The following is a 13924-nucleotide window of genomic DNA, read 5'->3' as shown; positions in this document are numbered from 1 at the left end:
CAAAGAATCACAAGTAGCACTCGGAAGCCCTCTCTTTTTGCCTACTTGTTGCAGGCGCTAGCAGGTGTAGCAGCAACCTGCCCGGGAACCCGAGGGGCGGGCAGCGCCGAGGCGGGGCAGGGCACGGAACCACCTCCGCCCCCCGGGCATCGCGGGGGCCCCGGCCCGGCCTGCGCGCTCCCGGTTCGCCCCGCCCCGGGCCGCGCTCGCCCCCGACCAGCGGGGGGCACCTTTTCCCGGGAGCAGAAAGCACACGGACACCGCCCCGGGAGCGAGCGGGCGAAGGCGGCTGTTCCCGGGGGACGAGTCCGCCCAGGCGCGGCGGCCGCGGGCGCCGCCCCAGGAGCGCGCACCTGCCCCGCGGCAGCGGCGCGGCCACACCGGGGGCGGACCCGGGCGGGAGCGGAGGGGCGGGCGGGGAGGAGCGGGGGGCGGGCGCCGCTCGCCGCCGAGGGGCTGCGGCTGGGCTGGGCGCGGGCGGCCGGCCGGCGGAGCGCTCGCAGTCGCGGGGAACGCCGGGGCTGTCGGTCGGGCGGCGGGCGGGAAGGGAAGGCGAGGCAAGGCAGGCGGAGCAGGGAAGGGAGCGGAAGGCGGGCGGGAGGCGGCGGCGGCGCCGCGCTCGCCCCGCTGCCCTGGATGACGGGCGGCCGGTTCGACTTCGACGATGGCGGCACCTACTGCGGCGGCTGGGAGGACGGGAAAGCCCACGGGCACGGCATTTGCACCGGCCCCAAGGGGCAGGGCGAGTATGCCGGCTCCTGGTCCCACGGCTTCGAGGTGGCGGGCGGCTACACCTGGCCCAGCGGCAACACATACCTGGGCTACTGGGCGCAGGGCAAGCGCCACGGGCTGGGCGTGGAGACGAAGGGCAGGTGGATGTACCGCGGCGAGTGGTCTCACGGTTTCAAGGGGCGCTACGGGGTGCGGCAGAGCCTCAGCACGCCGGCCCGCTACGAGGGCACCTGGAGCAACGGGCTGCAGGACGGATACGGCGTGGAGACCTACGGGGACGGAGGTGGGCGCCGGCGGGGGGCGCCCCGCGCGCGGCGGCGCCGGGGGGCGGGAGGGAATAGGGGTGGGGGGGGCGCGCGCCTGCGTGGGCGCGCCGTGGGAAGGGCCCCTCCGTCAGCCCCGCGCTCTCACCGCCGCCCTCGCACCGGCGTCGCTTCTCCGGCCCGTGCCCGCGGCCGTGCGCCTTTCCCGGCGCCGTTCGCTCGGCGCACCCGAGGCCCCGCTGGCGGCCGGGGAGCGCCACAGGTGCCTGGCGCCCGCCCCGCCCCACTCTGTGTGGAGCCGGCTGCGCTCCGAGCGCGCTGAGCTGTCCGGGCTCAGCGCTTTCTCCCGGCCAGCTGGTAGAAATCCGCATTACGGCCGCTGCAGACGGCTTTCCTTTCTCCCCGCCGAGGCGGCTCACGGGCTCCCTGCCCGAGGTAGCGATGGCCGGGTGGCCGTGCCTGGCTCGGGGAGCGCAGGCACCGCGAGCCCCGGCACCTCGTCCGCTGCGCACCGCGTTCGTGCGGGAACGGCGAGAACTTGTTATAATGGAGCCCTTGTGTCGCGCTGATGTGCGGGCTTTGTGCGCTCGATGCGCTCGGCTTGTAATCAGGAGGCTGGAGCTAATGGAGTGGGGACGCAGCTTGCGTAAAATCAATGAAACTTGGGTCCACCCTCATACAATAACTCCTGTTTTTACCAAAATACGGGGTAGTTTCAAGCATTCTGTTCAAAGCACGAGGTGTGCAGTGCAGTCGCACAGACGTTCATTTCACACCCTTCCCCACGACAAAGCCAGTGTCCCAGGGCTGAGCCCGCGGTGGGCGTGCGGGGCGGCCATCCGCCCTCTGCTGAAGTCGGCAGCGGTCAAGTCAGGGTTCAATGAGGTTAGCGAGCACTGGAGCTTACTTGAGTCCTCACTTACAGTTCTTGTAGCTCTGTCACTTCATGCTCTGCACGATAAATAAGCTTGATACTCTTTAATTCAGCCTTTGCTGGTGTATTGTCATTGGCCTCGCTGGAAGTGCCACCTGCAACTTCTGCAGAGTTGCTCCTCAGCTAGGGACAAGGGAGCAGGTTTGGTCTGCTGTAACAGGAAGAAAAACGGGTCTCAGTTTTAGGACTAGAGAGTTGCTGAGATTTTTTTTTTACAGAAATGCTGCTTGCTTCAGCGTTCAGAAACATGTTCAGTTAACAGGCAAGTAATAGAATTTACCGAAATCTGAGGTACTGTTCACGTGATGTGACTAAAGGACTAACCCATGTAGCAGCTCTCAACTGATGCTTTTGCTGGTTTCTTCAAGGAATTTTGTCACATCATCTCTGGTCAAACTTTCAGGTGAATGGGTATTTTTATATTAGGCAGAAAATTAGATGTTTGCAGTTGGGCTCCTATTTTTTCTTTTCCAAAATAGAAAATGTAGCAAGTTGGTAAGATTCAGTTCTTTCAGGCAAGGAAATGTGCAGTGGGTTTTGTACCTTTCTGTCCCCTTGTTTAGAGATATTTGTAGCTGTCCAAAAATTTTTTCCTGGTGTGGAAAGTTCTGATATTCAAAGGCAGCTATGTTTGTGGATCAATAAAAATAAAACAAAATTTTAAAAAGGACACCACCAAAATCAAAGTATGGAAGAGATCAGAATTTCAATGTCACTTTCATCACACAATGCACTTTTCAATTTTTATTATATTTATTTTGGCTAATTACAAGCAGTGGCTTTTTTTTCCTCTCCCTTCCCTTCTAGAAAAGTAAATTGCCATTTCAGTAAATCTTCTAGAAATCATTTTCTCAAAATGAAGTTGTTTTAATCCTTTTTTCTTTAGGCTTCTTATGGCTTTTTAAAAAAATCTTCATATAGTGCTGTTTATTGGAGGTAAATTCTCTCAGTATTTAGACTTACGAAGAACAACATATGTCCTTAGAACAACATATGAAGGATCCAGTTCACTCCCTTAGCTGAAATCTGTTGTCATTGCTCCAGTCTTTTGCATGTTGCAGCTCATACGAACAGAGGGTGTGAAGTCCCATTGATTTTAATGAAAGTACTCATGAATGAAGCAGAGCAGTACGTCATAGATGTTTGCAGATGTGCTTTTGTTTCCATGCTCTGGGAACAATAGATGTATTTGCACACCAGAACAACATTTGAAATGGGTTTATAAGGAAACCAGATTTACACATGTATCTTTAACATAATTTAAAACAGTTGCAAGAAAACTCTCTGTTCATGAATACCAAAGAATACCAATGTAGAGAAATAACTCATTAGACTATGCCAACTGCCAGTTTATTTTCAAACTCACTATAATGCTAGCTTTATAATGCTAGCTCTTTGCAGCTAGCTTTTTGTTTGGTTGCTTTTTTTTAGTATATCCCCATACATTGCTTTAAAGTGCACTGGTGGTATTATGAGATATCATTGAAGGAAAAGGAAAATAAGCATTGACAGTGTTCCTCTGTTTTGCACACAACATTTTTCATGACATGAGTAATATATGTCATGCTGTGTTTAGATGCTTAAAATTGTCACTCAGTCAAATCTCTGAGGAAAACACTGTGGCTTATAAACCATGATACTTCATTCATTGCATGTGATTACATTGGGCTTTCAAGTGGCCCATCTATCTGTCCCCTGCAGCAATCCTGATTTTTGTGCCTCCCTTAAACTTCCTAGGTTTTGTTAATCTGTGTGAAGATGCAAAGCCTACCAGAGGAGTGACTATGGCCTAATTTGAAACTTCAGTATGTCTAAATTGGTTATGTATGGTCCTTCCAACAACAGCAAAAACCAATTGCATGTTGTCATTCCACAGAGGGAGATCGGCAAAAAAGCACCCTGAAGCAAAGGTCACATATGTTCATTGATTTCTGAGATGTCTCCTTTCTCGGTCTACGCTTACTTAACATTTGAGTGAAAAAAAGTGTGCAAAAGTCTTAATGCAACAACAACTTTTTTAAACTATAGAATATCTAAGTAAAGGATATGAGCAAGTGGAGTAGTTAAGTGTGTCCTTGGCCTCTCAGTTTTTTTCACAGTGTAGTTTTAAATTTTAGCTGCAAGTGGGCAATGACATTTACAGCTGTAAGATGCACCAAGGGTGTTTTAGAAGGGATGGCACACTGTAACTAAGGAAACAGATTATGAAATTATATCTTAGAACAACTTGCCAACAAAAAGAAGAGGAAAAAAATTACGCTTTCTAATAGCTCTGAAGCTTAAAATATGAACACCTTTTCAAGAGAACCAATTAAACACCAGATGGATGGTCAGCAGTTGTGGCTGTATGTTTCTTCAGTTACAAAGGATAGCAAGCCTAGCTTTTGAAAAATTAGTCCTAAACAATGTTACTATTTTATGGTAAATATAATTTTAAATTATGTTGGTAATTACAGTGTTAATTAAAATTGTGATAATTGACCTTTAGAGGAACTGCTTTGAACAACTATCCTATAAGGTGAGACAGAATATGGTGTGTTTGTTGATGTATCATTCATATTTATCTCTATCTAGAAAGACAGGTAAATACTGCATGTTTTCATCTTCATATATGGGAAAAGCTTTTTCGTTGTGTCTTATACATTATTATATTTAATTATATTGCAATATACCTTGTCTTGCTTGTTTAAAGATTTCTAAAATTTATAGAAGAAGGTGATGCAGTTAAAGTCTGATATAGTCAGTCAAATTACTGTACAAGGTTCTTGTATCTACATTCTGGACACTGCTCTCCATATGTCATTGAAATACTTTTCCTTTAAAATGTGAGTTGAAAAACCAAGGAAAACTAGTTGGCTTTTTAGTATTAGTATCAGAAGCCTTTCCATTGACAGATCTGTAATAGAATGATAAGTGTTACCTGCTACACTGCATAAAACTCAGCCTAAATATCTCATACATTTTTAAGACAAAATGAGTATGAATCTTCCATTTTCCTTTTTACTATTTTCTCTTTAGAAGAATCTGGCATGGGTTTTATTTCCCCCCAAAAAAGGAAAATTCGACTAGTGGATAGCAGCATATTAATTGTTCCTGTTTTAATGCCCTTAAGGGCAGCAGCAAACACTTCCCTTCTTTCTAGAGTAGTGAAAAATACAAGTATTTAATTAATTAATTAATTTTTGAGCTTTCCATTAAACATATATTTATTAATTAAAATATTAGTAAGAAAAAGAGGCTGACCTTTTATACTTCTTTAAAATTCTGTACTGAAATAGTTGATTGTGCTTAAAGTCTGATGTTGTAAGCAGCATGGAGAGCAATAATTATGAGATGCTCCTCTAATGTAATATTGCAGTATAATTAAAATTAAACTTAGATTTATTATTTCAAAATTAACTAGTGCAGAACAATAAAGGGGTTATAATATGTAGCAATAAGTGTATGCAGCCAGATTCTTAGTTCCAGTAAGCCATTACAGATCCTAGAAATAATTAGGGACAAAATGAAGTAATTTGTGCTCATAAAATATTAATGTATTTCCAGGAATTTTCTGTTTATTAAAACAAAAAAAATTAGATTGTGGCTGTATATTTGCAGTATTTACAGAACATATCATACCAGTGCTTTGTGCTCATGTTTCTATTTGTTCTTCCCCATATGCTGAGTTTTTTTAAATAATCATGTTCCTAGATTCAGCACCCTTACAACCACTGCAGTAGTAGGTATCCAGGATACAGAGGATGAGAAAGAAACTAAGAAAGTTATTTGTTTGTTTCAGCAGCCATCTGTTAAAAACCTTCCACTTGGTAGAATTTTCAACCAACATGAAATAGTTACGTTTTGGAACCTTTCTAGTATTATATAATAGCAAAAACAGACTTAGGAAATTTAATTTTGTGTTAACACTGAAATACAAGTTAGCAGAAGAGGTAAAGAGTAAGTCAGTACTTGATAAATGTGGACACGTACACAACCAAACCAGTATGTATATATAGAAGAGATTGAACCTCAAAGCAAAGGAATCTTGGATCTACATCTTTAACTGCAGGTACTTCACAAATATTTTCACAAAAATGTTATCAATCACTGAATTTGACATTTGATATTTAGTTCTCTGAATAGTTAATAGGTGCTCCAATTGAAGTAGATCAAAATTTTTAAAAAAATTAGTTGCTTATTCATCCCTCTGTAAAAATATTCAAAGTAGCTTTAAAAAAAAAAAAAACAGCACTAGGTGGGTGAGCAACTTCATTTTAAGGTGCTTAAAGTAGTTTAGTGGGAATTAGAGTGAAATTACATCACAAAATAAGTTATCTTCTGCTTGCTAGTTACCGTATCCGTGCAACCTTCCTTTGGAGCCTCTGTTAGAAATGGCCTTCAGAGAGCAGACACTGGCAAGTGTCAAAATGAAAATGCCTTTCAAGAATACAAGAAGAAAAATTGCTGTAGTAATCTGATAAAGGTGGGGTTTGGCTCCAGTGCAACTTTGCATGGCCATCCATGACTTTTCATATTGCATACCATATTCCCTCCTTATATTGCTGTTTAAAACTTTTTACAAGAGTAGTTACAATTAACTGTTTGCTAGAATGTTGTGCAGTGTTTTGTTATGCCTTGCCTTTCTTACATACTGCAGAACAAATGAAAGGCAAAAAAAGGGCTAAAGAATTCATGCTTTTGATCCTTCTGTCAGAGAGCATAAGACAGAATGCAGTGCATGTTTATGTACTGGGGATACCAGAAAGTGTTGGTATGAAAGAGCTCATAAAGAAAAAGGGGTCCTAAGGTTTTGTTCATTCATTCAAATCCGCACAAAAATTTTAAAAGATTTAATTTTACAATGGAGGTTTATGACAGTGGATCCAAAAGGCCATCTGAAAACAATCTGTCAAATAGCTCCTGACAAGGCGAGGTCTGTAGTCACCTTAAACCCACAATAATAGAGTGGTTACTTCTCCTACTTGCTCTTGCTGTGGGCAGCTGGGCACAAGAGCTGTAAGTGTCCTGCTTTCTCCCTTCTCTCCAGCCCTCTCTCCCTCCTCAGCTGACTACATATAATGTGTGTCTGTTTCTGCTGGCCACCTCCTATCAGTCCACCTTAAAAAAATGTTGAGAGAGTCCTGCTTTAGAAATTTCTCCCAATTTTTTTTTCTCCTGGACAGATCCATTAAAAAAACACTTATGGTTATTGTTACTGTGTTACTTGCCGAAATAAATCAGCTGTGAAAGTGAAGGATTTGCTTTAAAATAATTTTAAGTAAAACAAGTAACAAAAGTAGGTTGTCTGTGTCCTGTGCATCTCTTCTTACCAAAATCAGAGCTGGCAATGTAGTGTTTCTTGTAGCATATTGGATGGAGAGAGCTAGTTAAACAGCTTCCTAAATTTAACTTCTTGTTACTTTAAAAGGTACCTACCAGGGGCAATGGACAGGAGGGATGAGACATGGATATGGTGTACGTCAGAGTGTACCCTATGGCATGGCCACTGTGATCCGTTCACCTCTCCGAACATCTCTGGCGTCACTTCGAAGTGAGCAGAGCAATGGCACTGTTCTGCATGATGTCACTTCTGACAGTCCAGCTGGAACAAGAGGAGGATTTGTGCTCAATTTTCACAGTGATCCAGAAGCCATGGGCATTAAGAAAAAAGGAGGCTTATTCAGAAGAGGATCCCTTCTTGGTAGTATAAAACTTAGAAAATCGGAGTCTAGGTCATCGATATCTAGCAAACGGAGCTCTGTAAGGAGCGATGCTGCTATGAGCAGGATTAGTTCTAGTGACGCCAACTCTACGATTAGTTTTGGAGATGGTGACTGTGATTATAGCCCTCTGGAAGACCATGTTGATGCTACCACTACAGAAGCCTATATGGGTGAATGGAAGAACGACAAGCGCAGCGGTTTTGGTATCAGTGAGCGTTCAAATGGTATGAAATACGAAGGAGAGTGGCTGAATAACAGGAGGCATGGATATGGATGTACCATGTTTCCAGATGGCACCAAAGAAGAGGGAAAGTACAAAAATAACATTTTGGTCCGTGGAATAAGAAAGCAACTTATACCAATACGAAACACAAAAACTAGAGAAAAGGTGGATAGAGCAATAGAGGGTGCACAGCGAGCAGCTGCCATGGCAAGAACCAAAGTGGAAATTGCAACCTCAAGGTAAGTTATCAAATGGAAGGTTGTAAACCTTTGTGTTAGTGAGCACTTGCTGACCTTTCAGTTTCATGTGTGTAGCTCTGTTGACTTTAGTGGCATTACGCATGTGAAACTTAGAAATTCAACTCATTTGAGTAAAGAGTTTGTGTTTGTTCCATAATATATTGTAAAAGCAAATTTCCATTCTTGTTATGTCTGCTTTCTCTCAAGAACTGCTGCATTATGCCTTAAAATCTGTTTGGAAAATAAAACTGGTGAGGAAAGTAGTGAATTATTTGGGGGAAATGAGGTAAAGTTTGAATATTTTCCCATAAGCATGCTCCAGTTATGTTTATTTTATTGCCAGGTTTTTTGGTAGCATCTGAAACTCACTGAAGTTGCCCATTTGACAGTAGGCATCTTAAGATGTGTCTCTTTTTCTGAGAAATTGTGGTAGGAGCAGCATAAGAATAATGGTTGAGGATGTTGTGCTTAGAGGCTGTTGATGTGGTTGCCAAGGCAGTATCTGCTGAAAGAGTTCTTTATGAGGACTCTTCCATTTTGGAGCATGCTTCTCCTCAACTCATCTGATCGTACAACCACCACATCAAATAGTGGAGGTCAGCTTCTCCCTGTGCCTCTGACAAATGTTTGAGATGGGAGAAGTGTATGGGTATTGGTAGTGGAGATAGTGGAGGAAAGTGTCGTTTTCACTTTGAACTGCTAACCAACAACCAAGCAAAGTTGCTTGAAATGGAATTATTGCAAATTAAATAAGTACAGACAATTTTAATTGGTTTTGTTGTTAAGTTTGAGAGCTCTTTAAAAAGCTGTTTCATTTTTATTGCCTTCCAGTAAGTTGCTGTGGCAGTTTCTCTATTGATGGCTTTAGTGTGTTTCCTCAGGCAGACTTTTCTTGAAATATGCTTTGAATAAAAAAAAAAAAGAATCTAGAATGTGCATGAAAGAAAATCTTCATGCTATTTTAGAAAGAGGATGTCACATTACTCTTCGAGCTGAACAACTGCTTCCTAATTTAGTGTGGTCACTAGTGTGTCCCCAGTGACTACCCTTTTCCTGACTGTCATAAGAAATACAGAAAATACAAAAAACTGCTTAAGTGGGAGAGCTTGAATATATGAAATGCTCACAGCAAGAAGTAGTCGAGACACTAAGATGAAGAATGTAAGATACTGTTAAAGGACCTTTCTGAGAACTGGTCATGTAAATAACTAAAGGGTTACTTGGTTACTTTTATAATTATATGTAAGGCATTATATGACAGCATACCATATTAGTAAAGCAGATCAGTAATACCTAATTTTAAGAAAGTACTGGATCCCATTCATGTTCTGTCAGTACATAGTAAGCCCTAGTTTTAAGAAAAACCTAGGTGGGATGTATGGAAAGGGGGAGTCACCCCTTTGAGTCTGTGTAAAGCTATTAAAAAGCTGTTGTCTGAGACCATTACATTCCAAGGCACGGTGTATGCACTTCCTCTTCAAGAAGTGTCTCTGAAGTGTTTTGTTTGCTTTTCCTTCCCTTTGATTTTTAGGTGGAGGACAGAGTTCAAATTGCTTCTTTTGGAGCAATTCATCAAAACAATGTTGATTTATTGAAAATATGTTTTTGAAAGTTGTAGTGCAGCTGTGACCAGGGACAATCTCTCCCTTTGGTTTCTCAGCTAAAAATCTCTCTGAAATACTCCCATGACTACCAGGATAGACAGCAAGATCACAGATTCAGGTGTTCTCTCTTTTTAGTAGCCACTGTACCAACTGTGCTGACACTGATTCAAAGGCCAAGAGACCTGACACCAAGCTGGGCAACATCAGGCATGAAGGTAATATTCACTTCTGAGGGCATGTTGGACTCCCCTAGCAAGAATGGCAAGACCTTTCCTATCTCGCAAATTTTCAGAGTTGTTTTGAGCATCTACCAGTAGGAGCAAGGCCACGGCCGCTGGTGAACTAAAGAACTGTCTTTCCCAAACTGTCTTTACCAAGTTTTTACCAAACTGATATATTAATAATACAGTCATTCTTTGGACCGTAGCATTCTTGCAATGTTTTCCTAGATGCACATGAGGATGGTGGTCTTGTCTGTCTCCCAGCAATTACCACTGCACAAAAAAAGTCTAGGAGAAGTGCCTTCTATAATTTCTCTAATGTGTAATACATACAAAGGTGGTTCCACCCATATGGCATAACCTCACTGCACAGTGGCCTTCTGTGTTTCAGACTGGACAGATGTCACCAGCACTGTGTGCTTGCTGTAGGTTCCCATACCCTTAGTTGAAGAGCTAACTAGAAAGACCTTTTCTCACCCCAAAAACCATCAAACCAAAAAGCTAGAAATCCTTACTCTCATCCAGATACCTTCCTTTTCAGTGCAGCTTGGAGTTGTATGCTATTCTTCTGCGTTTTTTATTCCCAAAATATTTGCTCAGCCAAATGGAAACAGACCATAGTCCTCTTCATAGCTCCCTGCTGGTCATGACAGGCTAGGCTAGTACTTTGACCTGTGACAGATGTCCACACAGGCTTCAACGACACCAACCACTGTTTTACTTTATATTCCCAATGTCTTTTTATGTCTAAAAGTCATCTTTAGTAATCTGTGTAATCTTCCTTTGTCTAAAGTGACAGTTTTGTACACAGACAAAAATATAAAAGTTGGCATAAGTAGTGCTTCTCTGAACCTGAATTTACATTGGCTCTCCTGACTTAACTTTTGGGTTTTTGAGGTATTTGTACTGAGGTGTTTTGAAAATTACAGCAGCATTTTTTCAAAAGATAGCAGATTACAACATTGTGCGATGTATATAAAAAACTGCTGTATCAGGGAAATAATTACTAGCTTCTGCTACACAGATGTGTATTCAAAACAGATTAGAAATCAGCAATGAATAATTTTTTTTTTAAATTACAGTGCAGCTTAATAGATTTGATTGTGTATTAGTTTTACCAGCTGTATTGAAGAAAAAATGTTTTGGCATAAATATAAAAATCACAGAATTTGAGAAACTTCAAAAGTATGCTCATTACTTTCCCTTTTCAAAACTTTCAAGGTGCCTTTTAAAAAATATCATTATTAGGGAGAGTAATTAATTCAAATCCATCTTTAATGCATTGTACTAAAAGCAGTCAGGTTTATATGCCTTATTTGCGGTCTTCCTGTCTAAGAGGAGAAGCTGCTTTCCAGAAATGTTTGATTATTCTCTATACATGTGAAGTGCTTTAAATGCTGGAAGATGTACTTTTGGAAGAGATTAAAAAGCTCCATGTGTTGACTCAACAAGAGTCAAGTGGAAACTCATTTTGAGGATATCATGTAATTCTCACTGTAGGGATTTTGAACTTCCTTTTCATCACTGTCATGTGTCTCATTCAAAGGAGATATCCCTCTGCAGTTCAATATAAACAGGAATTACATTAGGGCACTTCTTTCATAGTATGAAAATTACTTAAGTTCTCATTATACTGTATTATATTAACTTGGCCTTCATCAATACTTATGTACAGTATGAAACTGTATTGTTTCTGGAATTCGTTTTCAGAGTTTGAACATAAATTTACCTTATAATACTCAGTGTCATAGCGTGTTCTTAAAACACATCATCCTGTAAGTGAACATGAAGCATTGGAAGCAAAAGGAATGATGTTTGTTTACTAACAGCCCTTCATGTTCCATATTCTTTCAGAAAAGTGAATTGAGCATTCAGAGCCAGGCCTTTTTCTTTTCTTTCAAATGTTTTCTAGCTCATTCTCCCCTTAAATGTATTTTTCTTTAAGTGTGAACTCTCTGAGGAAAAGCAAACTTTGCAAGGACACAGAGGGACATGATAAAAATACAGTCAGGGTAAGAAATATGAACCAGAAGATAGTGCATGAAGGAAAAGGGAGAAAGAAATCAAAAGATAAAAATATTTCCTTGTTGATACTTTCCTTACATTTCATTGATCTTTCAGATCATAAAAGAAACAGATTCAAGAATTTAAACTTCTTGTTTATTCTCCTTTTTCACACAAGCTAAATACTTACAATTACTTCAAAGTTTTTAGTGAGTTTTAAGTGAAGTGTATGTATTGTCATAATATGCCATGAGAACTTGTGACCACCTTAAAAGCAATATTGTAATGGGTTCTCATTACATGAGCACCTGAGATTTGGTGAAGCATAATGGTTCCTTTGTGTTAGGCACTGCACAAACAAATTATGCTGTCTGGAGACCTTGCAGTCTGGGAAAATGGCAGTGCCCAACAGATGAAAAGAAGCTGGCAAAAGACTGGATTGCGAGAACAAGATAACAGTAAAATCAGTATCTTGCTACTAATAATATGGAGCAGTTCCTCCTTGTTAATTAGCTGTCTGTGTCAGACAGCAGTGACTAGCAAGCCTCTAGTCACTCTAGTGCTCCTTTTAAGTGGAGCACTGAAGGGGGATTAACTGCAGTGATTTCTTTTTCAGAGCAGCTTTTTTTGACAGCTCAATTTTATTTTTAACATGTTTGTGTCCAAGTCCACAGATGCTAGAGCTAAATTTCAGCTTTTATTTTTTTAATAGTAACTACTGAAACTGGGGTTGTGATCCTGTCTCACAAGCAGGCTGCTTTGTTCTGCGTAGCTCCCAAGGAGTCTTAAGTTGTTAGACGTGGGTGCAGGAGGAAGGTACAGCAGGATTGACTTGGTAGTGGAGACCCAGAATAACAATTTTGTTTAGGTGTGAACCCACCTTCACAACATGGACTTTCTTGGGTCCCTGCTTTCCTTTGTAGTCATCATGGCCTGGAACCAGCAGCTGACTTGGGTAATGTCCAGTGCTGAGGATGAGTCAGAGAACTCCAGGTTACTCTGAGTCCTGGCCTGGTGCTGCCTTAGCCTAGGCTTGGGCACTTGGCATTGGCTTCAAGTTGCTGGGCAGCACCTCTGGCTCAGCTGTCCACCCCAGAGCACCCCTGTCCACAGTACAGCAGTTACTTAAGAACCCACTGCTTTTATTTTTCATAACTTTGATTCAGAGTAAGCTTCAGTATGCTGTGCTGCATGGGGGGGTCATGTGGAGTGTGTTGAAGTCTCAGGAAACAGTACTAGGTGGTTTATTAGGCAGGTCCTTTGTTGTGTTCGTTGCCTTGTGTGACCAGTGTGCTCAGCTTGACCTGAACAAACTGTGATTTCTAGGGAGAGCTGAAATTACACGCGTGTGATAGTACAGTTTGTGTCCACACTAGAAGGCAGCTGCCCATCATTCCAAACAGCATTGAATTATTTGTGGCACACACAGCTTTCCATGATGGATTTAGCTGACTCTACCACTCTCACTTTACTCAAGAAACTAAACTGGACACTTGCAAGCCTGGTGCCTCACGCCTTGGAGATGCTTTACTTATTATAGCTGAAATATGAACATTGTGTTTAGGAATAGGATCCAGCAAATACCAAAGGTATTTATATAAGACTGCTTGCTTCAGTACAAAAAGCTGCCTAAGGTTCAAAATGAAATCACTTTTAATCAATTTGCTACATAGTTTGTTTGAAGATAACAAATGAAATGCTGTGGTAAAACTTAAAATAGGTCTTGAGCTACTATAGATAGTAATTTTAAAGTTAATTCTGTATTCTTTATAGAAAACCAAATGTTCTTTGATTCCTGTGGGAGTAACACCACTAACTTCATTGGGGCACATACTCCCTCAGATTTCACAAACAATTTATTGGTAAAAGAATATAATCTTGGACTACTCCTCAGTTATTTGCTGGGTAATTCATAATACACCTGTGTGAAACATACAAATCGTATAAACATCACTACAGAGATTTTGTTTTTTACTTTCTTAGTATTTAATGCACCAAG

The 13924-nt window shown here is 41.9% G+C and overlaps 1 protein-coding gene across 3 annotated transcripts in view; it reads left to right on the top strand.

Annotated features, from left to right (window-relative positions):
- The first annotated feature begins 569 nt into the window (after nt 1–569).
- JPH1 (junctophilin 1) overlaps nt 570–13924 on the top strand; it is an 82619-nt gene continuing 69264 nt past the window's right edge. For all 3 annotated transcript variants that reach the window (XM_053951776.1, XM_053951783.1, XM_053951767.1), the window contains exons 1-2: nt 570–1015; nt 7340–8096. In XM_053951776.1, the coding sequence (XP_053807751.1) occupies nt 637–1015; nt 7340–8096 (1136 nt within the window). In that variant the 5' untranslated portion in view covers nt 570–636. The remainder of the gene's footprint in view (nt 1016–7339; nt 8097–13924) is intronic.

The sequence above is a fragment of the Vidua chalybeata genome, chromosome 1 (assembly GCF_026979565.1).
Source record: "Vidua chalybeata isolate OUT-0048 chromosome 1, bVidCha1 merged haplotype, whole genome shotgun sequence".
Lineage (NCBI taxonomy): Eukaryota > Metazoa > Chordata > Aves > Passeriformes > Viduidae > Vidua > Vidua chalybeata.
The sequence above is the reverse complement of the archived record's forward strand: the minus strand, read 5'-3'. Positions and strand labels throughout refer to the sequence as shown.